The 24929-nt window shown below is 35.3% G+C and overlaps 3 protein-coding genes and 1 non-coding gene across 5 annotated transcripts; 2 read left to right on the top strand and 2 right to left on the bottom strand.

Annotated features, from left to right (window-relative positions):
- Positions 1-9929: 9929 nt before the first annotated feature.
- Positions 9930-10081, bottom strand: LOC118481340. Its single transcript, XR_004865548.1, has one exon. It is a non-coding gene; the product is annotated as a U4 spliceosomal RNA (small nuclear RNA).
- Positions 10082-10668: 587 nt separating this feature from the next.
- On the top strand, positions 10669-12322 carry LOC110872479 (chlorophyll a-b binding protein 6A, chloroplastic). Its single transcript, XM_022121281.2, has 4 exons — positions 10669-10983; positions 11217-11319; positions 11658-11946; positions 12043-12322. Exons 1-4 carry the CDS (start codon positions 10790-10792, stop codon positions 12195-12197), a joined length of 741 nt encoding a protein of 246 aa, XP_021976973.1. The 5' UTR covers positions 10669-10789; the 3' UTR covers positions 12198-12322.
- Positions 12323-12517: 195 nt separating this feature from the next.
- LOC110872478 (G-type lectin S-receptor-like serine/threonine-protein kinase At4g27290) lies at positions 12518-17048 on the bottom strand. Of its 2 annotated transcripts, none has more exons than XM_022121280.2 (8): positions 16934-17048; positions 14443-16259; positions 14218-14355; positions 13964-14118; positions 13659-13869; positions 13289-13526; positions 13027-13177; positions 12518-12914 (listed from the first exon to the last, which is right to left on the bottom strand). In XM_022121280.2, the coding sequence occupies exons 2-8, from the start codon at positions 15725-15727 to the stop codon at positions 12627-12629; spliced, it is 2466 nt and encodes an 821-aa protein (XP_021976972.1). In that variant the 5' UTR covers positions 15728-16259; positions 16934-17048; the 3' UTR covers positions 12518-12626. The 2 variants fall into 2 exon arrangements, with proteins under 2 accessions (XP_021976972.1, XP_021976971.1); XM_022121279.2 differs by having other exon boundaries at positions 13964-14121.
- Positions 17049-18379: 1331 nt separating this feature from the next.
- LOC110869780 lies at positions 18380-24713 on the top strand. Its single transcript, XM_022119004.2, has 6 exons — positions 18380-18385; positions 21685-21864; positions 23014-23145; positions 23233-23385; positions 23469-23690; positions 24399-24713. Exons 1-6 carry the CDS (start codon positions 18380-18382, stop codon positions 24576-24578), a joined length of 873 nt encoding a protein of 290 aa, XP_021974696.1. The 3' UTR covers positions 24579-24713.
- Positions 24714-24929: the final 216 nt, after the last annotated feature.

Here is a 24929-nt window from a genome sequence, read left to right on the forward strand (position 1 = left end):
TCAGATTTAACCATGAAAACTGATTGAATTAGGGCTAAATGACATACCGTGCAAGGATTTGCAAACATCGAGTATGTTTTTGTACATTTTGAAGACAAATGACACACTTTGCAATATAATGTTAACATAAAGGATGACTTTTGTGATTTACTCTTAGCTCTTAGTTTAAAGAAGGTCCAAAGAATTAATGTGTTAATATTGAAACTGTAATGTAAACTAGGAATATCATCGACGCTTTGCTGTAGATAATTGCTATTTTTGCATTGATGTAGATAATTGCTATTTTTGCATTGTAGCAGGGCACGCAAAAGATCTTGGTTTCAATTCCATAACAGGAGTTAAAAACAGGGGCAAAGCTACATTGATTGAAACAGGTTCCTAGGAACCCATTGCGTTTCAAAATTTTAATAGATATCATATATAATAAACTTGAGTGAACCCATAAGTATTATTAAAGGAGAACGCATACACAAATAAGAAACTTAGTTCAGCGGATAAAATCTTTTCTTTTTCTAGAAGAATCCCGGGTTCGAGTCCCATTTCTCCTTTTTTGTTGTAATTTCTTTTACTTCAAAATCTTTTAAACTGAAAAAAAAAAAAAAAAAAAAAAACCCATTTAGAGTCCCATTTCCACTGTTAACGCTTTCTCTACTATGTATTGATCTGTCCTTATGTTTTTCCATGTTGAACTTATGATTTAGGCATGGAGACTCTATAAAACAGGGAAGTCTCTTGAGCTACTTAGTGCAACATTATGCAACTCATGTGTTGACTTTGAAGTACTTCGAACCATACATATCGGTTTGTTATGTGTGCAAGATCATGCCGAAGATAGACCAACTATGTTGTCAGTGGTATCAATGTTGGGCAACGATGGGCCGTTGCCACCTCCTAAACAACCTGCCTTCTTCACCGAGAGAACCCCGATTGAACTCAACCCCATTCCATCACTGGTATCACCACTGTCATTCTTATCTTCAACCATTATACTTGTATTAAAAATGCACTTCACAGTGACCATTTACCAAAATCACACAGTAAACTTCAAAAACAAAGTAAAAAACTTGAAAAACTAAGCTCACATTTAAACTCAACGGCTATCTATTGTTAAGACTTAAAACCTTTAGAAAGTCCAACACTTTCCCAACTAGGAACTCATTATAAGCCGATTTTTGTATGCATGCTAATAAAAAATACGCAGTTACGCAAAACCAAACCTCAAGCCACATTTGACCTCAGAAAAAAGCGCAAAGCCACAACTGTATTTGACATCTTTACTATTTTTCAACATTATCCACAGTAGCCAACGCTTTTGATTGGGGCGGCTCACTTTCTTCTGAAACATTCTTGCCGTTTTGTTTCTGCAATAGATATCAAAGAATATACTAAAGTTTTATTAAAATCCTAACATAATGTTTTGTAATTTACATGAAAGGAAACACGGTATGATTAGGTGTAGCGATTTGTGAGCAATATTACCTTCTTTGTTAGCCCTTGAGCGTCCATGAGATTATAAAATGCACGCATTAACATTTCCTCTTCAACCTAAAAAAGAGTTAAAGATGCTTAATACTTGGCAAGAAAACGTTCCAAATAAACTAAAACAAAAAACTAAGAAAATTTTAACAGTTTGGATTGCTCTTGGGGTGTTAAATGGGTTGCATTAGCGAATTTAGAAAGTCAAACCCAACAAGAACCCACAAACACAACATGAACTTGGGTGTTGAACACAACACGTTTTTGCATGTTGACAGAAACACGACCCGTTTAACCCGAAACTATAAAACTTGAGGCTAATTTCTTTTTTATCATTTTAGCATAAAATACTCAATCAGTTTATGTTATGACATGATATATTTAAAAAAAAATAATTGTAGCATTTAACAGGTTAAATAGGCCAACCTACGAACCGGCTAAGAAAACCCGAGGGCCCAATTAGCTAAACGTTTTTGAAAGTTCGACCTAAAACTGAGGCAAACCAGTTTACAATAAACCCAAACCCGTGAATTTCTTGTTAGGCCCGTGTCGTGTAAGAAGTTCACACCTGGAGTTTATGTAATTCATGCGACATTGATCTGTAAGCATCCATGAGGAGTTCATCCTGCTTCTCCAGGTGTCTACGCATAGAAGATGAATGTCATGTAATGCTAATAGCACAAAGAGAAAAAGAAAGTAAGAAAGGAATACCTTAATACATCTCCGGTGTGTTTAGGATCCATTATTTATTAAGAAAGTACTGTCTGATACCTCGATATTACTAGTCTCCAATCTTAGCCGGCAGTCAAGTGCAGGTTCTGAAAGAATAATGACGCTTAACAAAATTATAAACGATCTTGATGCATTGGAGATTAAATCATGTTACAGTCTTATGAAGAAGATAACGTAATGTGACAGAACACTAAGCACTTTACAGAACAGAAACTTCAATCATAGTCTGTTGCAAGTTCAGATACCAGACTCAAACAGTACAAATTTTATGGAAAGGTTATTCAAATCGGTCATATTAAAGCCTAGAAACAACCTTCAAGATGTTAAAAAGGTAAATTAGGCAAGTAATTTGAATAAAGATTCTTTTTTTCCCAGATCAATGCAATGTCACCCTACAGAATTCAACACAAAACAAAGATACCAACTTCAAAAATTAAAAATAAGAGTTAAATGCCATTTTAGTCCCTGCGGTTTGAGCTATTTTGCCAGTTTGGTCCAAAGGTTTCATTTTTCACCTGTGGGTCCAAAAAGGTTTCACCGTTGCCATTTTAGTCAACTGGGTTAACTTCATCCATTTTTTCTGTTAATGAGAAGGGCAATTCGGTCATTTTATATGTAATTTTGTTAACTAGAAAAACAATTCGGCCATATAAAATGACTGAATTGCGCTTCTCGTTAACATAAAAATGGACGAAGTTAACCCAGTGGACTAAAATGGTGACGGTGAAACCTTTTTGGACCCACAGGCAAAAAATGAAACCTTTGGACTAAACTGGCAAAATGACCCAAACCACAGAGACTAAAATGACATTTAACTCTAAAAATAATATTGAAAACAATTTAAATCTTTTAGAATACTCATATAAACTAAAAGATCCAACCCTAGGAAATTGTCAACTAAAAAATTATCTAAAATATGAATAAAACAGAGGCTAATTTGCTGCAAATACAACAAATTCATATGAGGGAGAACACAAAACAACGAGAGCTACCTACACTGGAATTTAATCATCGATGTGGCTGCAAGTATAGGTTCAAATAATACTCAAATTTAGTTATTGCAGGCTAAATTGATGTAGTTTTGTAGACAAAAAAGTGTAAAATCAACGATTTAGTGCCAAGATAATCATATCATCATCATCATCATCAAAAACTTTGCTTTTGTCATGGATAATCTCATTAACAGAAACATAACAAAAAGAACATATTTTGTTCTTACTGATAAACTCATTTTGCTATAAACAAAACAGCAAATACACATAACTTCCACCAGCCACAGAAATAGACAATCCCTTAAAACATGATAAACAAATTCTGTAAATCTTGAATAAAACCTAAATTATTAGATTTAATGTAATGTAAATCTTTAAAAAAATCAAAAGTTAATACAGATTCAGGATGACGTCACCTCAAATTAAAACAAACTATTCGATTCAGTTAAGCAGATATCTAATTTGACAATACCAGTTGGCGTACGTTCAAAATCACATAAATCTTAATCCAATAAACATCAATGAATTGTTCAAATCACGAATCAAGTAGTGGGTTGTTTAGGTCAGACCCTAATTCAAGAGCCTTATAACCCAATTGGAAAGAAAAGAAAAGAAAAGAAATCCCCAACAAACCTGATGATTGACGGTAGTAGCGGCCAGATGAAGTCGAGGGTTTGGGGGATTGTAGAAGAATCAGGTTGTAGAAGTCGTCTAACCCGAATTTGTTACAAAAAGAGAGAGCGACGGTGGGAGGGAGTATAAGAAGCCGACGAACCACGAAAGAATGTCGAGGGGGACATCAAGTATGTGAGCGGGGTGTAGTAGTAACTCGCGATGTGAATTGGGCGGATTGTATATCACCAATTCCAAAGAATGGGGTATGCTAAGAACATGTGTAGTGGTAAGTTGTTAGACCATCCGTAGTGGGGCGTTTTTTTTTTTTTTTAAATTCACAAAAAACACCGGATAACGCCCCCCCCCCCTCCATTACACCCGGCGTTTCCTGGCGTTATTTTTGGAAAAATTGGTTGTGGGCGTTTTCATTAAAACGCTGAAGTTGCAATATGGTCTCTGACAAAATGGTCTTGTCCACCAATGAATTAGAGATACCCACATGCCACTTTATTTTTCAACCTGACATCCCTTTTCCTTTTTTTTTTCATTAAAAATAATATGGGCGTTATTGGCATAATGCCCCACTACGCCACTTTTGCTATAATGCCCCAACGCTTACTAGGATGTCACGTGTCGGATAATGCCCCATGGTGGGGGCATTATGTTAGTTCACCACTACACATGGTCTTATAATGCCCTCATTATGGGGCATTATTCGACACGTGGCATCTTAGTCACACTTGGGCATTATAGCAAAAGTGGCGTAGTGGGCATTATGCCAATAACCCCCATTCAATCATTTCACAATTTTTTTTTTTTATTTAAAACATAAAAACTTCATTAATTTAAAAAAAAAATTACACTACTTGAAATAAAAAAAAAACTGAAAAAAAACAGAAAATAAAAAACAGAAAAAATAAACCGAAAAAATAAAATAAAGTTAAAAAAAAAGAACATGATCTAGTGATTTGTATTCCCCTTTCTTTACAGGTCTCGTGTTCCCCCTATTGAACGAAATGCTTTTTCTCTAATTTTTTGGCGACGCATTTGCGCAAGGATCAACGCATCGCCTTGTAGGTGGTCGATAGGTTTGGACAAAAACTCAATGTCATTTTCCATTTGCCTCGTCTCTTGCATCTCGATAAACTTTTTGGTTTCGGCCACTCGTTCTTTCATAATCTCATAATGTTGGTGGCCGAGGTCGCGAATGTCTTGGAGACGACGGTTCATCTCCTCGAAATCTTCCTTTAACTCGAGATCGGAAGACGACTCAACCGTTTTTTTCCCGGTTCCCTTTCTTCTACCGGTGGGTCGGACCAACTCTTCTTGAATTCTCTCGTCAACGTCCACCGCCTCATTTAAATCAACATTGCGGGCATCCGATGTCGGAGTTGACGGGTCAACGGAGGATGATGTTTTTGACCTTTTAGCTCGACGTCTACTACTAGACGTCATTGGATTAACTACCGCCCACTTTGGACTTTTTCGTAGTAGCTCCCAACACTTATAGTACGTGAAAGGGCATTTCGTCCTCTCGAACTCCTCCAAAGTCCTCGTTAAAACCCCGATGTCACTTTCACCGCTCGGGCGAGTATCGTAGTTACGTTGGTAAATTTCTTGGAACGCGTGAGAGTTGTTGTTGATGTCGGTCCATTTGCTAGAAATGGAATCTTTGTCCCGATGTTCGCCTTGACCCCACGTGCTAAAAAAGAGTGCACGAACCCTATCTCAAAAAACGGGCCCGTTTGAAAGTTTGCTACAAATTAAAAAAAAAAATTATAAGTTGTATGTTAAAAATTAAAGTAACAAAATAAGTAAAATAATATATATATATATAAAATAGTTACCGGTTTCTTCGTCCTCCGAAATGTCGAGCCACGCCCGAGTCAACGTGAATTCCTCTTCCTTCGTCCATTTAATGATATTTTTTGTACGCCGAGGTTCGTCTTTTTCCTTCTTCTTATGCGACCTTTTGCCGCTTTTCGATTTATCTTGCACCGGTTCGGGTTGCGTCTCCGGCACGACATCGACATCGGGTTCGGATTCGGGTTGTGACGGTTGCGACCCGCCGGCTTGACCATAGCCGAAAGGGGGAGGCACAAACGGAGTGGCGCCACCCAAGTAAGCCGCGTACGTTAAAAAGCCCGGGTCCATGTCTTGAAGGTTATACGGGTTTTGCGGTTGGGTTGTGTTCGGGTTCGTAGGTCTTGCGGGGACACCAAAAGGGGGTCGGTATGGATGCATTATTGTATAAAAAATAGGAGGAAGTGGGTTTTTTTATAAAAAATAGAAGAAAGTGGGAGAGAAAGTAGGAGAGAAAGTGGGTTTTTTTTATAAAAAATGTGAGAATGTGGGTTGATATATATATAGTGGGTAATATTTTAAATTAAAAAAAAATTAAATATGACCGTTTGTCAACGGTACAAAATCTCGCCCCCTATACATTTTAAGCGTTTTAATTAAAACGCCGCGTTGATTTTTTTCGAAAATAACGCCCGGTAACGCCGGGTGTAACGGCAACCAGGGCGTTATACGGCGTTATTTTTCAATAATTAAAAAAAAAACGCCCCACCACGGGCGGTCTAAGGCCATGGGGCGTCGGTTGGGGGAAAACGCCCAACGCACCACCCCGGGTGAGCTTGGGTTTCAAGCCGGGCGTGGGGCGGGGGAAGCGAGCTGACATGGCGGGCTGTGTTTGGCCAAAAGAAAAGAGCCGTCGGCCAACGGCTATATTAAAAAAAATTAATTTTTTCTTTCATTTTTTCACTATAAAACTCACATTTTTCTTCCATTTTTTACCACATTCAACCACATCTTCTATACATCTTTAATTCTCCTTCTACAAAACGAAAAAAATGCATCCTTATAACCGTGCTTATGACCCGACCAACCCGTATGCACTCCAAGAAAGTAATCCTAGCCCACCACCCAATCGTCCAATTCCTCGTCCATTTTTTATAGACTCTTCTATGCCCGACATGGCGAGTTATGCATCGTATATCGGGAATCGTGTGTTTACTAACTTCCCACACACCGACGATTCGATACCTACCCTGTTTTCACAATCGCCCATCGACCTTTCACCAACCTCCATCGATCTTTCACAAAACGAATCCGTTCCCGAAACTCAACCACCCAATGATGGTCCTTCCGCATCGAACCCAATCAAAAAGAGAAGTCATAAGAAAAAAACTTAGGCGGATAAAGTAGTTGAAACCGCCAAACGAAAACAACAAAAATGGGTCGTTGCTGAAAAAGTTGCATTGGCGAGGGCTTGGTGTCAACAATCTCAACATTCAACTTTAGGTATTCTTAACCTTTGTTTTTATTAATGGTTATTTTTTATATAACTTTGTAATATATTAATTTTTTTATTAAAATAGGAAATTCGCAACATCGAACCGCCCTGTGGGAATCGGTTAGTAGAGTATTCCATGAAGAAATAGGAAGGGAGGCTTATCGTGAAAACGATAGCTTATCCTTAAAGTGGAGCGAGATAAGCACCCAACTTACAAAATTTTGTGGTTTTTTAAATAAAGCAAAACAAAACCCTAAAAGTGGTGAAACCGAAGCCGACATTTTGACAAATGCAGTGGTCACATTCAAATCAAATGTGCAGACCGACTTCCGTTTCATGCATTGTTGGGAGATTTGTAAGTTCCATTCAAAGTGAGCGACTATCCCCATTGTTAGCGAAACTAACTCGTCTTCCAAAAGGTCAAGAGCCTCGTCCCAAGCCCAATCTGATGCACGAGATCAAGAGTTTGAGGACCTTTTGGATGATTCGCCAAGCCCAAACCGGCCTGAGTATGGAAGTAATGCCTCAAGAAGGTGTGCTCAAAAATCTAGATCTGGTACGGCATCGCCTTCAGCTGGGAGTTCTGGCTCGCGTAGGGGAATATACAGCGAGCAGTTGGATGACATTTCATGCAAGTTGGATACATTCAACGTATTCCAACAACAAAGGGCCGAAATACGAAGGAGCAAAGAAGCTAGAGATGCCGCTGAGATGCCCAGAAACAAAAACGGGATGATTTGAAATTTCTATCCCAGCCCATTGATCACCTACAGGGTGACGAGTTAGAACTAGTCTTGGCGTTGAGAGAAGAGATAAAAAACAAATATAAAAGTTAGAATTTTTTTTTTTGTAATTTTCTTTATTTAAAAATATTAAAAAAAATTAAATTTGTTGTTTTAAATAATATTCAAATAGCCAGCGGGTCAGCCCAGCGAAGCCCACAAACCCACGCCCCAAACCCTCGCCCCACCATACCGTGTTGAATGTGAGTTTAGCCCATGTCTGCCACCCAAGCCACATGTCAACTAATGCCCCAACCCAAACCCAACCCCCACCCCACCCCACCATACCCCACAGTCTAAAGGTACCCTTTTCTACTTTTCATACACCTTTCTTTAAAAAATCACTTACAAATTGTCAAATTTCCCCTCTATAAAATTTCTTATTTTTTTAAAGTTAACAAAACTATTTTACTTTCAACGAATACATATACAATTCAGTTTGCACAATACCAAAAAACAAAAGTGTTCGTTAATCCACACTTTCGGTTCGGTTTGCACAATTTAAAAGTTTAGATGAAAAAAAGGTATTGCCAATTCTATTTATACTTAGTGTCAAGGTTAAAAATTTCAGACTCCTAAACTTAATTCAATAGGTGTTTAATTCTAACGGCACAAATGTACAATTGGCTTTTGATATTATGGACTCGATTAAGTGTTCATTAAATACCTTAATTTGCATTCTTTTTATTTCTTTTTGATAACTACTTTGAGACCTTAGTTGTGATCGACTGTAATTGATTTTGACTGAAACCACACATCTTGATGGAATGAATGCCATACTACAAACATCACAGCTAAAATAAAAAGAGATAAAAAAAACATACCTGCTTGTATTTTAAAAATCAATAAATTATTTTTATTTAAAATCGTAAGCTCATGAGATTAATTTTTGAATTTAAATTTCAATATAATGATCTTGATATTATTTATAAGATTATAAGATGAGAGATTTACATGAAAACAAATTAAGAAAAAAATAAAAGGTTTGAAATGTATATAGTTAAAACCTTAGGGAGGGGTACAATATGTAAAAATAATGTAAAGGGGGTATGAATAGCATTAATTTTAATTGTATGAGTATTTGGACAAAGAATCTTTGTAGTAAAGTAAACACAATTTAAAATGCCACAAATTGGACCTTCGAGCATGCGTAGTGAGGCGCGATAGAGGAGGTTTTGTGAGGGATGGCGCCCCATAGCGTCAACCACACCATAACAGGCGGCGCTATGGGGTGTTTTGGGTTAGCAACGCGATGTCCATAGCGGCGTGATGAAGGATGTTATTTGATATTAAAACTTGTTAAATAGAGTAAAGATTATCCAAAATACAAGTTCTTTTAAGTTTTGAAGTGAAAAATCATCATCACCATTTTTTTCCGGGGAACTTGGTTGCCGGAGAAGATGTCCGGAAAAGTACAGTTTGTTTAATTATTTTTAAATCTGATTGGATGAACTTAGTGCACAGAAGTGTACCTTTATCTTTTTGCCGTCTTACATGTACAGATTGTACATTTTAATGCGGTGTATTATTTCAAAATTACATGTGCAGATTGTTTTTTTATTTTAATGTTTTTATTTTATTTTATTTTATTGTAATGTTTTTTTTTATTTAATGAAATGGTTTTAATTTTTATAAAGTTAGAAATTAATTAAAAAATTAAAAATTAATTAATTGAGTAATGATGAGGTAGAAGCTTTATGACTACGGACCCTAGTGATATAAAGCCCCCGTATGACGTGGCGCGACACGTGTCGCATAACACCCCCAAAGAGGCTTTATAACTACACATGGCCTTAGGATTTAGGTGAACTATGGCACGTGACACGTTTATGTAGACTTATAACACACAATCTAATAGAAGAATCAAAAGGAATCATACGATTGTGTAGATCGATAACACATAGTTGCCGCACCGTAAGGGTGCCAAATTGGTATTTTCTTTTGTTGAGCCACAAAACTATATATACGAGATTCACATAATCAGTGCCTTATTTAGATAAAAATAAATAACGCAAATTATACTAGAAATTGTTGGACTTTACCCTCAAAAGGGAGTCCTTCTAGAAATTCTCGACGGCCAAGGAAGACCCAAGGCCGAGAAGGGGGTTTGGAAATAGTTTTCAACCAGCAATTGACGCGCCTCGGTTATTACCTCATTAGCTGCGTGATTACCCAAGCGCAAAGATACCTTTTCCGGAAGACCAAGACCTCTTTCTAATACACCCCAATCCCCACTTCCTTTTATACCCATCCCCGATGTGGGATCAGTCACAAGTTCCACTTTCTAACCAAAGGTATTCAACCTGCTTTTCATTATCTTACTTTGCTATTATCTAATCTGGTTATAACCTGCTTTTCATTACTCTATTTTACTTTGCTATTATCTTCTGGTTATATAATCAAACATAAACAGAAACCAACATACCCTTCGTTAATATTGCAATATTGTAAAAGTTAAATGCTTTTACTTAATCCATTTTATAATAAGGTCAAAGAAATGTAACAAAATCAAAGATAAATGTTAGAAAAAAACTAAAAAGAAATGCAACAAAACAATCATCCGGATCCATTCATGACCACAACCTTTAATTCCCTACAAATAAACATCAACCACCCAAGTGACCAAAAGAAATCAAACAACACAAAGCAAATTACCAAAATACCCCTCACCTGCCACGTAACCATTTTGATTGGATGAACTTCCACGTGGTCCAGTAACAAGCCAGTATCCCCAAACACTTAGCCAATAACAATCAGCATTTGGATATTGCCATGCATCACCACAAAAATCTCAACCATATTACTTGCATCAACTTCACCACTATTGTTCATCCACCACCACTACTGTTACCAACTAAAACTATTCATTTCCAGATTAAGTTTTTGTTCTGGGAATGGCTTCTAATACATTAATGAGCTGCGGCATCTCCGCCGTTTGCCGGCCGTCGCTTTTCTCGTCTTCTAAGTCGAGATTCGCAACCGCCGTCCCGCTTTCCGGTGTTGCCACCAATGCTTCCCGGATTTCCATGACCGCTGACTGGATGCCCGGTCAACCACGACCACCCTACCTAGACGGATCTGCCCCCGGGTAATAAATAAGTAACTGGTTACGTCAAGGCTCACAATTATGTGAGCCAAAGATTTTTTTTTTTTCCGATTCTCTTATTTCGCCTTTCTTAATTATATCTTATCTAAGAATATCGTTTTATAGTTCTTAAATCTTCATCAATAACTATTTAATATTTTATTTATTCAAACGATTACAAGAACACGTGTTATGTGTATATCTAGGCCTTTAAATGTCGTTTTGGTGTGTTTCAGGGATTTCGGGTTTGACCCACTCCGTCTTGGTGAGGTCCCAGAGAACCTCGAGAGGTTCAAAGAGTCTGAGCTCATTCACTGCAGATGGGCTATGCTTGCAGTTGTAAGTCATTTATTGGACCAAAATATTATAATTAAATTTATTTATGTTCGATATTTCCTATAGAAGTATATAACATGTTATGTACCAATTTTGGGTTGGGTCAGATTTGGATCATGTAAAAAATAGGACTTTTTTAACAAGTAAATATAAACAAAAATAATTAGCTAAACGAAAATAAACTAGATATTTTTATTGGCCAGGGACATAGCCCCCGTCCTATAAGGTTGGATCCGCCCCATGTATAGCAGGCGAATATGTTAGTCATAAGACACAAAACCATACAAATTAAACATGATATTGGCATGTAAACTGAGGACTAACAAGTTAAAAATTTGCAGCCAGGGATTTTGTTACCAGAAGCCTTAGGGTTGGGCAACTGGGTAAAAGCACAAGAATGGGCTGCTGTACCCGGAGGACAAGCTACATACCTCGGGAACCCTGTTCCTTGGGGTACCCTACCCACCATTTTGGCCATAGAGTTCGTCTCAATCGCCTTCGTAGAGCACCAAAGGAGCATGGAGAAAGACCCTGAAAAGAAGAAGTACCCTGGTGGCGCTTTTGACCCCTTGGGCTACTCAAAGGACCCAAAGAAGTTTGAAGAGTACAAGGTCAAAGAAATAAAAAATGGTAAAGGACTAAAAACTTATACTCTTTCGATTTGGATTAACATGAGTGTTTTATGTATGTATAAATGTATTTTTGGATCTGTTTTATGAAATGTAGGACGCTTAGCGTTGTTGGCATTTGTGGGATTTTGCGTGCAACAATCGGCTTACCCTGGTACCGGACCCTTGGAGAACTTGGCAACTCACTTGGCTGACCCATGGCACAACAACATTGGAGATATCGTTATTCCTAAAGGAGTTTTCCCAAACTAAAATACGCTACCAATCTCCGAATTCATATGTAAAATACATGTAACTTTTCGTCTTGTTATGAAATGAACTTATATTAGTGTTGAACTGTTTTTGTGAATTTAAAAGTTCGTTTCGAATTTCCGTTAGTATTTTATGTTTCTATTACATGGGATTGTAAAATACGGTCAGTATAGTAGTTATCGTTATAAATCGATGAAAATTTTGAAAACTGAAGTGAGATTTTTGTAATTATCAAGCAGGGATATGTGATAGTAGTGATGCTGCCATTCCCTTGATAATTTGCAGGGTAGTTTTTAGTTTCTCACTAGTCTCCCTTTCGATTAATATATCGATTTGTGTTGTTCAACAAAAATACCAGGTAGTGCTTAATAGGGAACTCTTAAAAGATTACAAAGTCTGCGGACTATTTCTATTATAGACATCTGTTTGCTATCGTGGATACAATCGTGTTATCATGTTTTCGTCAAGCGAGGAAGCGCAGTTAATTTCACCATAATTCTCATCTGTGAAAAAAGCAGGTTGTTTTGGTTCAGGTAGCACACCCTCACTGAGCAGCATCAAAAGCACGGATAACATACTTGGCCTATCTTTTGCATGATGTTGCACACATAACAATCCAACATGTATTGATCTTAGTACTTCAGAGTCCACACATGAGGCGCGTAAGCATGCATTCATTAGTTGAATGGACTTATTCTCTTTGTAGAGTCTCCATGTCTACATCAGACCAAAGTTAGTGTTTTAGTATGTACTAAAACGTTCCTGACTCGAAGAAAAAACTTAAGATATAGATATTGAGCTTAAGATTTATTCAAGGAAATTAACATACATGTCCAAGAAGATTGTCGTTGTGGTCTTCATGAGAGAATTCTCTGTTTTTCTTCCCACTAACTATCTCCAATACCATAACACCAAAACTAAATACATCCGACTTGATAGAGAAACGCCCATGTACAGCATACTCCGGAGGAATGTAACCACTGCATCGTAGTTGTTAACAAACTTAACTCGCATATTAGTATTAAAGTTTCTTTTTCATTTCTCATTTTTAGGGAGGAAATTTAATGAATTAGATTTTTTTATATACTTACTATGTCCCGACCACTTTCTTTGTCTTGGCAGTGGTATCATGTCCTACAAACGTTCTTGCAAGGCCGAAGTCAGATATTTTTGGGTTCATGTCACTGTCCAGCAGTATATTGCCTGCCTTGAGATCTCTATGTATGATTTGAAAACGGGAGTCTTGATGTAGATAGAGAATACCTCGAGCCATTCCAAGTATAATTTGAAAGCGTTGAGGCCAGTCAAGCATTGAACTTCTTGTTTCATCTATGTAATTTTAAATAGTTAGTTTTTCATATTGGCATATTGTTGATCTAAGAGTCAATTTGACTATAAATGTACTAGATGATATGTGAACATATGGCACTATTTTCAGGAAAATCATGTAAAGAGTCTAACCAAATATAAAGGAGTCCAAGCTTTTGTTAGCCATGTACTCATAAATCAAGACCATTTCATTTCCATCAATACAGTATCCAAGAAGCTTCACGAGATTTCGATGCTGAAGCTTGGCAATAGAAACAAGTTCATTCCTGAACTCATCAAGCCCTTGCTGAGATGTGCTTGAGAGCCGTTTCACAGCTACTTCTTGTCCGTCTTCCAACACACCCTAATAGATAGAAGTTAGCAATTTCAGTAACGTATATATTTTTGTGGATTTTGCGTACGCACAACATTCTATTAATGTAGTGTCAATAAATTACCTTGTAAACGGGACCAAAACCACCTTCACCTATCTTATTGGAGACACTGAAGTTATCTGTGGCCTTTGCTATTTTATATAGGCAAATGAATGGTATATCATCAAGAAAATTCATCTGCACGCTAGTATTCTTCTTATCAAAGGCGCCTTCCAAGTCTTCTACAAAATATTATGTTCAACTGATGAATTTACGTCACATGCATTTCTAACAATCGTACTCTTATATATATATAGATAGAAAAACATTTGTGTTACCTTTCTTTTTCATGTGAAGCCTTCTCTTTTTCTTTCTACAGGCAGACGCTACTGCAAAAAGAACAAGGGCAGCTGATGAAATTGATAAGATGGTGGTGAGTACCCTTTTCCATTTGTCCGAATCGGACTGGTGGCCACCTTCAGTTAAAAAATAATAACTGTTGGTAAGTTTTAGAACATAAGCTAAAAACACAAAGATCAAAAGCAGTGCCGAAACATGTGTACCTGCTAACTCAGAGGCAACCATTTTTATGTAAATGTTATGATCTTCACCTTCGTATTCTCTGGCATCCATTAGTTGTTTAAACCATAGCAAACATCCACTTCCGCCATTTCTGATATCTAAATTTGCATAAGCCGTACAAGAGATATTCCTCCTGCAGGTCATCTCACATTCTCCAAGGGTCATGCTATGATTATACGAGGAAAACCGCGTGTCTGGTAATTTTATTCCTGAAATTTTCTGAAACCCGCCCCGATTCATTGAATCCAAAGGCTTATGTTGACACCCACTCGACCAGTCAGACGCTTTCCATTCTTGTGGGAATTTCGGCTCAAAACCTTGCATACAACTACATGGTGGATGCTTGTTAATGCTACAAAGTCCGTACGAACCACAGAGTTCAAACGGACAACTACTATCTCCTCCGGTATCTGCATACACAATCCACTCCCGTTTCTGATCGATCCAACGCAAAATCATTAACTTTCCATCCCATGTTAATACTCTCCTCTCAACAACTGAACTTATAAGTTCATATTTAACATATATTTCCTTCTCACTAATAACAAACTCAGTTGAAGATATATGATTTGGTATTTCTGTAGCAAAGCCACTAAAGCTGACACCGGTCCATGGTCCAAGTCTTGATAGTAAAACCGAACCGTGCCTCCCGAATGCTTGAGGATATCCGTTTGTGTCTAGTATATGATTATACAAACCGCAAGAAGGATCATCAGGACTCTTCCAAGATGTCAAGGACTTCTGTAACCCTGTTACCAAGTCCTTCCCGAATTTCATTCCTGGCAGTAATGTGTCACCTGGATAATCAAAACTCTCCCAAAGAAGATTTTTGTTCGTGCTATTTCTATTTTCATCCCATACAACAAGATTTCCAGTATCCAGAAGCTGTGCTACAAAATCATTACTCCCCACTGATGCCGATACCGTCGAATTGGATGACCAGATCACGGTGTTATCACCACTGAGAATCACCAGGTTTCCATCTCGGCAGACTTTGAGCGTGCCAGATGCATCGTTGATTGGGGTGTCCCTGTTAGCAACCCAGACGACTGTACCTGTTGATATCTTTTTGTACCATATCCCCAAGTATCGGTTCTTGGACTTTCCAGGGCTAAAGAAGCCGAGTTCATACATCTCACCATGCGAAACAATTGTTTCGCCATCTTTGATTGCTTTTTTTGTAGATATGGTATCAAGTGCTCCACACTCTGATACCAGTAAGAACAAGGTAGTGAAGAGCAATAAAGGTATGGAATGATACTCCATTCAAGCGTTCTTGTGAGGGTAAAAGTCAACTAATATGGTAAGCTTTTGGCTTTACTCCACGATCAGAAAACGAATTTCGCAGGTAGGTTTTTAGCATACAATGCAGTAAACTGTTAGAAGGTAGACTAACTCATAACAATATGACAACAAGATTTTGTTTTCTTCCAAAATGAAGAGAAAAGTTGACTTTTTTAACTTGAGGTGGTGCCCTCCTTTGTAGGCCAACTCATTAATTGGTGCTCAATAGGATAAACTATTGTAATGACATATGGGCCTATGGTCATAAAAGAGTGATGGCTCTCATAACTCACTCAGAGATGATTTAAATACCATGAAAATTGTAAATGTCAACCACTTAAACTTGTAAGCTGCAACTTGTTCCACCAACTCCCTCCAATCAGACTCCGAGCGGTTTGATCACATATTATGAAAATAGCAATTGGTTTGATCTTGTAAGCTGCAGCTTGTTCCACCTCCTATTGTTTGTGGGTCTAGTTTAATATTATAAACACCAAATGCTTGAACCTGTAAGCTACAAGAGTGCTTCCGCACATCATTATACATACCAGTATACGAGCCACATATGAGTTGTTCACACAAATCATACGGGCTGGGTGAGGTGTTATACGACACACATGTGACTGATGCGACCGTACACACCATTCACAAAGTCATATGGCCTATATGATCTTTGATTTGTCATTTATACGCCCCAACATGACACAAAAGTGACTGATGCGACATAGTATAACCTTGAATAAGAACTATGAGATCAATAATTCCTTGAAACTAAATTAATAATTTGACAATTAATCTTCTTTAGTTGTTTTGTTCTGATGTCATGGTCAAATACTAACTGCCCATGCCTTTCAGAAACAATAAAAAATACTAGCTGCCCATAATGTTGATTAATATTTAAAATTTTAATAATAACAAAAAATATATTATCATATAATAATGATTGAATAAAATATATTGACCGGCGTCCCATCAGATTCCGACAATGTCTCTCTCATGCGATCTCCGAATCTGTTACAACGCCGTCGTGTCCGACGATGCAACACCATAACTGATTCAAATCTTGTTTGATAATTCACAGGATACACGTAAACGAACTGTCAATTCATTTGAAATTGTGGTATGCATTTTGCCATTTTTGATATAAAAGTTAGTCAAGAAACTGAATGTTTGATTAATGGAACTGACCTGTCTGGCTCCGTCACCGACACGACATCTTGTTCGGTAGCAGTTCACTGTTTTGTCAATGAACCCGTGACTATGATTCCCTAGGGTCTTAAGTTGTGTTTTGGAGTTTAAATAGATGTACGCCCGCGTTACGGCTTGAGGCTTACAAATTTAGCTGGCATGAGTTAGTTAACAACTTAACATCAGCCAGATCCACACAATCAAAAGACCCACTTTTTAATTCGAATAATAAATACAAAACTAAATAAGTAATTTAAGAACAAATTCATCAAGAAAAATAAATAATTATACATATATTAAAAATAGAAGCTAATAAATAGTAATTTTAAAATTATAATAATACATAGTTTTTTAATACTTTTATTATTTTAATATTATAATAATAGCTATTTTCTTTACTTTTTAACTTTAATCATTATTTATACATCTAATCTAATCTAATCTAATCTAATCTAAATATTAATAAAAGACTACAAATAATGCCACATGGCATCCTCTCCTTCAACCACATAAATTTTATTTATATTTATTTAATTAATATATTTCTTTTAATACTAATAACCAATATATATAAATATCACTTATCTTTATCTTTATCCTTATCTTTATTTTAATATTAATAAATCCAATTAATAATATTATAAATATCTAAATTAATATCTAATAAATTATTAATATCCTTTGTTTTAGCCCCTTTGTTTTTTACTTATTAATAATATTACCCAAAACTTTTATAATTTTGCAATTTAGACCCTTTGTTTTTTTTTACTTATTAATCTAAAGCTTTTCATCTTTTCCAATTTAACCCCAATTTTTTTTTTAATTTTCAATTTTGTTCCACCATACTTTTCATCATTCCTAAGATTTTCGTTTAGTTCTAAATTTTGTGAGTTAACGTACCGCAATGTGCGTGTGGGGTTCAACATTTTTCGTATATTTTCCCCGTTTGGCCTGTCAAAACACATCTATTTTTCTCCATTTGACACGTTCGTCGCAACGCACGGGTTTTGGATTAACTTAGTTATTTTTTCTATGTTTTACGTTTCGATTTAATTTCTCTGCAACGAGTGTGCATAATTCAAAGATTTTACGTCTGCTTTTCGCTCGGCTTTATTATTTTTTTATTTATTTTGTTTTTACGAGTTTTCCGGTGTTGGTGATCGCTGATAATGGTATAGCACTAATACAACTTGACACAGTTTTATGACAACCGCTGCAACGCAGGGGCTTAATACTAGTATATTATAAATAGAAGCTAATGAATAGTAATTTTAAAATTATAATAATATATATATTTTTTAATACTTTTATTATTTTAATATTATAATAATAGGTATTTTCTTTACTTTTTAACTTTAATCATTTTTTTAATATCACGGGTTGGGAAAAGCTTGGTGTCAACCGGTATCGAACCAGTACTGGTACGGTCTTATTCGGTATCGGTACATGAAGGTAAAAACCGACACTAATACAGAAAACACCAAAAGTTGGTGTCGAATTGATATTGCAAATCTTTTGGTTTGTTTGGTTAAATAGAAGCTTTTAAGTAAAAAGAATAAGTTCATTTAGAAAATTAATAATTGGTATTTTGTTAAATTTATTTAGTTGATTATATAATAGTTATCCATAGTTAAATAATCTATACTATATAATAAAAGAAACCAATAAAGAGACACTTGTCATTAATCTAGACCATCCTTAATTATAGATAATTATTATTTAATTTAAATTATTAAATATTAATTGAATTAAATATTAAAAAATAGTTTGGATGGTGCGCATAATTTTTGCTGGATATTTTAGTTTTGAATGCATTTGCCTTGCTTTTCGAAAAAATAAATAATTGTAAACTTTTAAATATATTTTGATTATTACCCTAAATTTAAATTGATTTTTTAGTTTGTAATTAAAAATAATCACATACCCACGTTTAAAAAATTAATTAAAGTTTTACCCAAATAAAACAATAGTTTGCCATAAAAATTATTAGAAACAATCTTATAAAATCATATATATTTAGATACTAGATTATAACCCCGTGTATTACACTGGTTAAATTTTTTTTTAACAATAGATAAACCTCTGTAATACACTACACGGGGTTTTTTAAGATATAACATTATTTATTTATTATTTGTTATATAAAATTAAATTTATTCAACCCGTACAATACACATCGTTTTTTTAAATATAAAATTTTTATTGTTTGGTATATAAAATTACATTTATTCAATCCGCACAATACACGAGGTTCTTAAAGATATAATTTTTTTTATTATTTAATATATAAAATTATATTTACTCAACACACGTGTAATAAATGAGGTCTATAAAAATAAATTATTTTTTATTTACTATATAAAATTACATTTATTAAACCCGTGTAATACACGGGGTTCTAGCCTAGTAAGTATCCATAAATAAATACAAGAGTGAGACGGGAAAACTAAAAAATAGATCTAGAATAGTGACAAGTTAAATTTAAGAACAAATTTAACATACTTTTAAGACTTTTTAAGTACAAATTTATTTATCGTACATTTTCTACAACCTACACAACAACATATAATATCTTTTTTGTAAATTATTCTACAACCTACAAAACAGTATTTAATATCATTTTTGTAAATCATTAAGATCCCTTTCTAAAACAATAATAAATATCCCTCTTTTACAAATTATAATAAAGAGATAATGTCAACAATACGTCCATCCCTGGTCGGGTACAGTTTCCTTTTTCTTTTTCCCTTGTAGCCGTTACCCGAATTCGTGCAAGTGTGTCTGCAACCCCCCCCCCCCCCCCCCCCCTAAACTGACTTGGCGAGGAATCCATTCTCACAAACAAACACAACCTCTACATACACCTAGGAACACCCCTTCCTGCATATCCATCCATACATGACCCGAGTAGGCGGGTCGAGATCCTACGAGGTACCCACTACTCAGAGTACCCTCCCCAAAGGAAAAAGATGTGTTTGTCAGGTTCAGATAAAAATAAAAGAAATTTCCTACTGAACGATAGAGATTATTATTATTTAATTTCAAGATTGATTTTCGTTAAAGAGTTCTCTCTGTCCCTACGTCCCCCGATTAGCTAGTTGTCTCGTCCGTCGTCCAATATAATAACAAAAATATTATGTGCTGTTTCTACTTTCTAGAACTTTGCTCAAGTTCCCAGTTTGAGAGGATACTACTGGTTGTAGCTTTTGATTTTTGGTAATGAAATTTACGGGTCAAAAAAAAAAAAAATCATCAAACGCTTCGTCCCTGTGGTGGCGACCTTAAACCATATAATATCTTTCCATTATTTTTATTTCAACAAATCTATTGCAATTGCTTCTCCTACTTGCATCTGTATGTGCAACTATCAAAGCTTATTGTACAACCATCTGGGGTCAGTCACTTTGGTTCACCTTTTTCTTCATGATCAATTATAGTGAGAAATGCTTTGCAGTTTCTGTAAAGGCCTTCTCAGCCACAAACCACCACCGCAGGCGGCGGCACCGGTGATGTAGTGTCACTACTAGAAAAGTGACAGTTTGCTACGGGAATTTCTGACGGAAAAAAATGCGTTGCAAATTTCGACCAAATTGTGACGGATTTCTGACGACAGAAAAAACCTTAATTTTTTAAGCAAATTTTTGACGCAATAGTGACAAAACAAAAAAACACCATAATTTTGAACACTTTTCTTGCAAGTTTGTCAGAAACATATTAATTAGATTAGATTTTATAACTATTATTATTCCGTCACAAATGCGTCACAATTTGTAACGCATTTGTAACAAACGCATTAAATATCAAAATCAATTTGTAAAGTAAAACGTGCTACATCATTCGTCATTTGACGGACGATTTGTAAGATGTGCTGAGACTATTAGTGGAATGTTTTCTTTACTTCAATTCAAAACGAAAACTAAAAACCGTTAATGTATTTCTCAATTTAGTCTTGCTAGCACATACAACTTTTTTTAAATAATAAAAGAAGATAATAGCAATAAATGTAAATACTTTATTCTATCATTTTGTATTCAATTTTCATTCATATTTAAAATTAGGCAATGTTACATTTATCGAACATGATATGATAATATTTGATATTTAAAATTAAAATCTAAATAAACAAATTAAGTGGGAAATCAAATATCATATTTATAGTTGAAAAAACACAACTAAAATATGTTTACTTTCCGTATCAAGAGCGTTACGTTTTTTTTTTAAATTTGTAACAGGCGTTGTAAAGTGTAGTTGAAGCTTAAGATGGAATGAATTGAATTTGTGATTCATGCTCAACAGTATCCGCTTACATTATTTTATAATTCATAAACAAAGTCTTGTCCCAAAAGGTATTTTCATAAAAAATCTAGATCTGTTAACAAAACCATTGTTAATAAAATTAATAAAATCAAACAAGTAGCAAAGAAAAAAAAAAGAAAGAAACACCCAAAAATCCAACTTTAACGAATTACAAAAAAGCCCCTAATTTCCCCCATATAAATACCCTTCTCAAAATGTTCTCATGTTTGATAAACATCACGTTTCTGCAAACTCTCCCCATATAACAAAACCTAATTCCCCAATTCTCACTCTCAATTGCTTCAAATCAACTCATGTTTTAGCTCCTGGTTGTAGATAATCACCTGCTTCCATCGTTTTATGCAAGTTTTCTCACAATTTCTAGTGTTTTTATCTTCTAAAACTTCCTGAATTTTGTGATTTCTCGTTCTTTTTTTTTTTGTGAATTTTGTTAGGGCTTAAGTTCATACGATTTGAAGGCTATTTCAACTACATTTGCTAATCTCAACAATTTTGTTTTTGTTCTGGAATCATTCAATCTCACATCAGGCGCCAGATCTGACAGAGCAGGAGGAACGATCTCAATCTTAACAATTAGGGTTTCATCAACAATTGGAGTTATCTCTTGCGCTCAGGTGTTTGAATTCGTATATGCTTTTAGGTTATCGTTAGGATAGTTTCATTCCTTTTATAGTTAATTGTATATAATGATAGTTTTGCAGTTTTGAACATGATTAGTGTTATATCTCTTGAATGAAGTTGAGAATAGAGTATATTTCTTTTGTGTTATGCATAGAAAATAGAATTTTCATGATATAGTTCATTAGTCCTAACTTTTTGTTCATGTTATGATGGAAGTTAATGTACCTTGGTCAAAGAATTACGCAAGTTAATGTGGATTTGCAATGTAGGATCATTGTTATGTACTTTAGACGAATCTCATTTGAATCACACTTTATCCTACAAAATTTAATAGGAAATTATCATTTTGTACATAGGAAATGTTTTATATAGTAATATAGATTAGGTTGTTTGGTGATAATTATTGTTTGTTTTTGTTGTAGTTATTACTACTATTACTATTACTATTATTATTACTTTTGCTATTATTAGGATTATTAATTTCAATATTAATTTTAGTTATAGATCAACAAAAATGTTGCCAAATAGAGATTGGATGTACACGAAGAGAACCACTAGTAATGGTTTTTTTAATCCGACATTTCAACTATATGTCAATGATTTCTTGGATTTCGCATTCACCAACGCACCTAACATTCAAAAAGAGCTTATAGAAGGGGTTGAGGTTTTTAAAATTAGATGCCCGTGTGCCAAATGCCAAAATCTCCGTTTCAAGTGCAGAGATGTGGTTGAGGGTCACTTATATGAAAAAGAGTTCGTGGAAGATTATAAGGTATGGTATGTGCATGGCGAGTCATTTCGTACACAAGACATGGGTCGATGTTCAAACCCAGTATTGTCTCAACATGTGGGTCAAGACAATGATGAAGATGTTGGTGAATATACCGAATACGAGGAGATGGTTATGGAAAGCATGCACCAAGACCCAAATGAAAATGCCAAGGCATTATCTTATGGCTTATTATTGTTGTTGCATATAACCTGTTTTATCTGATGTTATGATTGATTACTGTTACGGTTGATTATTGTTGTGGGTGTCTTAAATCGGGTTGGATCCACTTTGTTAGTATTATTACGATTTAATTGTTTAAAGAAAAATGTAAATGAACAAAAAATGAATGTGAAGTATTGTGTCTTTGCAGGCTTGGAACACAAAAGCATGGCTTAGTAAGTCAAAGTGCGGGTCATCAAATCGCAACAACGCCGATATCAATGACAGGTCATCTCGACACACCGGTGGATCTATGGGTTTCGATGAGCATCGTGAAAACTGGGTAAGCTAATTTTATTTACGAATTTCGGTAATTGTATTGTATGTACTATAAATCTTATAACAATAATTATACTCTATATTTATGTAGAGAAGGACATATGGTCGGGAACCTACTTGGAAAGAACTCTTCCTACAAACCCACCTCACCAAAGAATGCAAAGAAAAGTTAAGGAAAGGTGAGATTAGCATATATGACATGAAGAATTTGAAATTTTGTACAAACCAATCCAAAGAAGTATATGTAAGTTATCCTTTTTTATTTTCTTACAATTTTCGTATAAACATTTAGTACAATAAAAAATACACTATTTTGATATATTTCAGGGGGGGTACTTGGAGGCGATGCATGATATTCACGGGTCGGACCTCACTGATTGTCCTGATGACCCTGAGGTGTGGGCTCGTGTGCAGGCAGGAGGTCATAGGACCACCCGGGTATTTGGGGTAGGATCTTCAGATCTACATTACATGGTGAGTGGGACATCATCATCTTCTAGTGGGTGTGCGCCATCATCATCTGTTGAGTACCAACGATCCATAGAAGAGGTATCAAATTTCACTTCTCTTTACTGCTGAATGTGCTTACGAAACCCTAGGTCCGTACTCGTTACCACTTCTATATCATTGATTGCTTACTTTATTCACCTTTTTAGTTGATTAGTGACTAAATGTTGTTAGCTATATGATTGATTGATTGTTTAGTTCGGTTTTTAGTTGACTTTTTTTTGGAATTTGGTGTTTGAATGAGTGAATGATGTGAAATGTTGTGTGTTTTTTTTTTGTTAGGATTGATGTTCAGGTGTTATAGATTGATTTGATTAGTTTGTGAAATTGAAGGTGTATGGATCGTGAATATTGGGGGATTTTGATGCTCGTGTCGGTGATTTGGAAGTTGTGGTTACTTAGAAGGTTAATGGCGACGTTAGTGATTTGATTATGTCTTGCTAGTGATTTGAGATGATCAGGAAAGAAATTTAATTGTCACATTCTTATTTGATAATTTAAAGTTTTTTAGTGATTATTTAGCATACCTGTACAAATATGATTATTTATGGCTTTCAAGTGTTGCACCAACAATCTTTTATAAGTAATAAAATATAATTATAGTATGTGTTAAACAATATATTTGTAGTGTAAGGTACATTTAGTTTACTGATATTAGTATGCTTACTAAACTTCTGAAATGAAATGGGTCAGATATTCGGTCATTGATGTATTGTTTATTTTTTAATTATACCTTTGAACTAATTTTAGGCTCAAGCAATGCGAACACAACTGGCAAAGCTTGAAGCTCGCCTCGAGGTTGAGACGAAGGAGAGGGAAGATCTTAGAGTTCATCTTGAAAGTGAGAGTAAAGCGAGAGAAGACCTCCAACAACACATGGAAAGAGAATTACAAAACTTTATGAAGAATTGGCATCCTCCTAATAATTAGTTAGCATTTGCTTATCTTTTTAGACATATACGCACGTTAAACGTTTGTTAGTTTTGTGGTTTAGAAACACTAGAAATGGCGTAATGTACTGTTTTCGTTTTCGAGTACGGTGATTTTAAAACAGGTTTATTAATATTTTCTGTGTATTTTTTTTGCTGATTTTTATGCAATTTTCAGAAGAAAAAAAAACAGGTTTGCAACTTCTTTATGGGATGTGTAGGAAATACTTCGTTACAAATGCGTTGCAACTTCTTTATGGGATGTGTAGGAAATACGTTGCAAATAATTTTTTAATGGAATTAGGGAATTGTAGGAAATGCGTTACAAATTTCCAACACAATTTTTCTGTTG

Source organism: Helianthus annuus, chromosome 8 (assembly GCF_002127325.2).
Source record: "Helianthus annuus cultivar XRQ/B chromosome 8, HanXRQr2.0-SUNRISE, whole genome shotgun sequence".
Classification (NCBI taxonomy): Eukaryota; Viridiplantae; Streptophyta; class Magnoliopsida; order Asterales; family Asteraceae; genus Helianthus; species Helianthus annuus.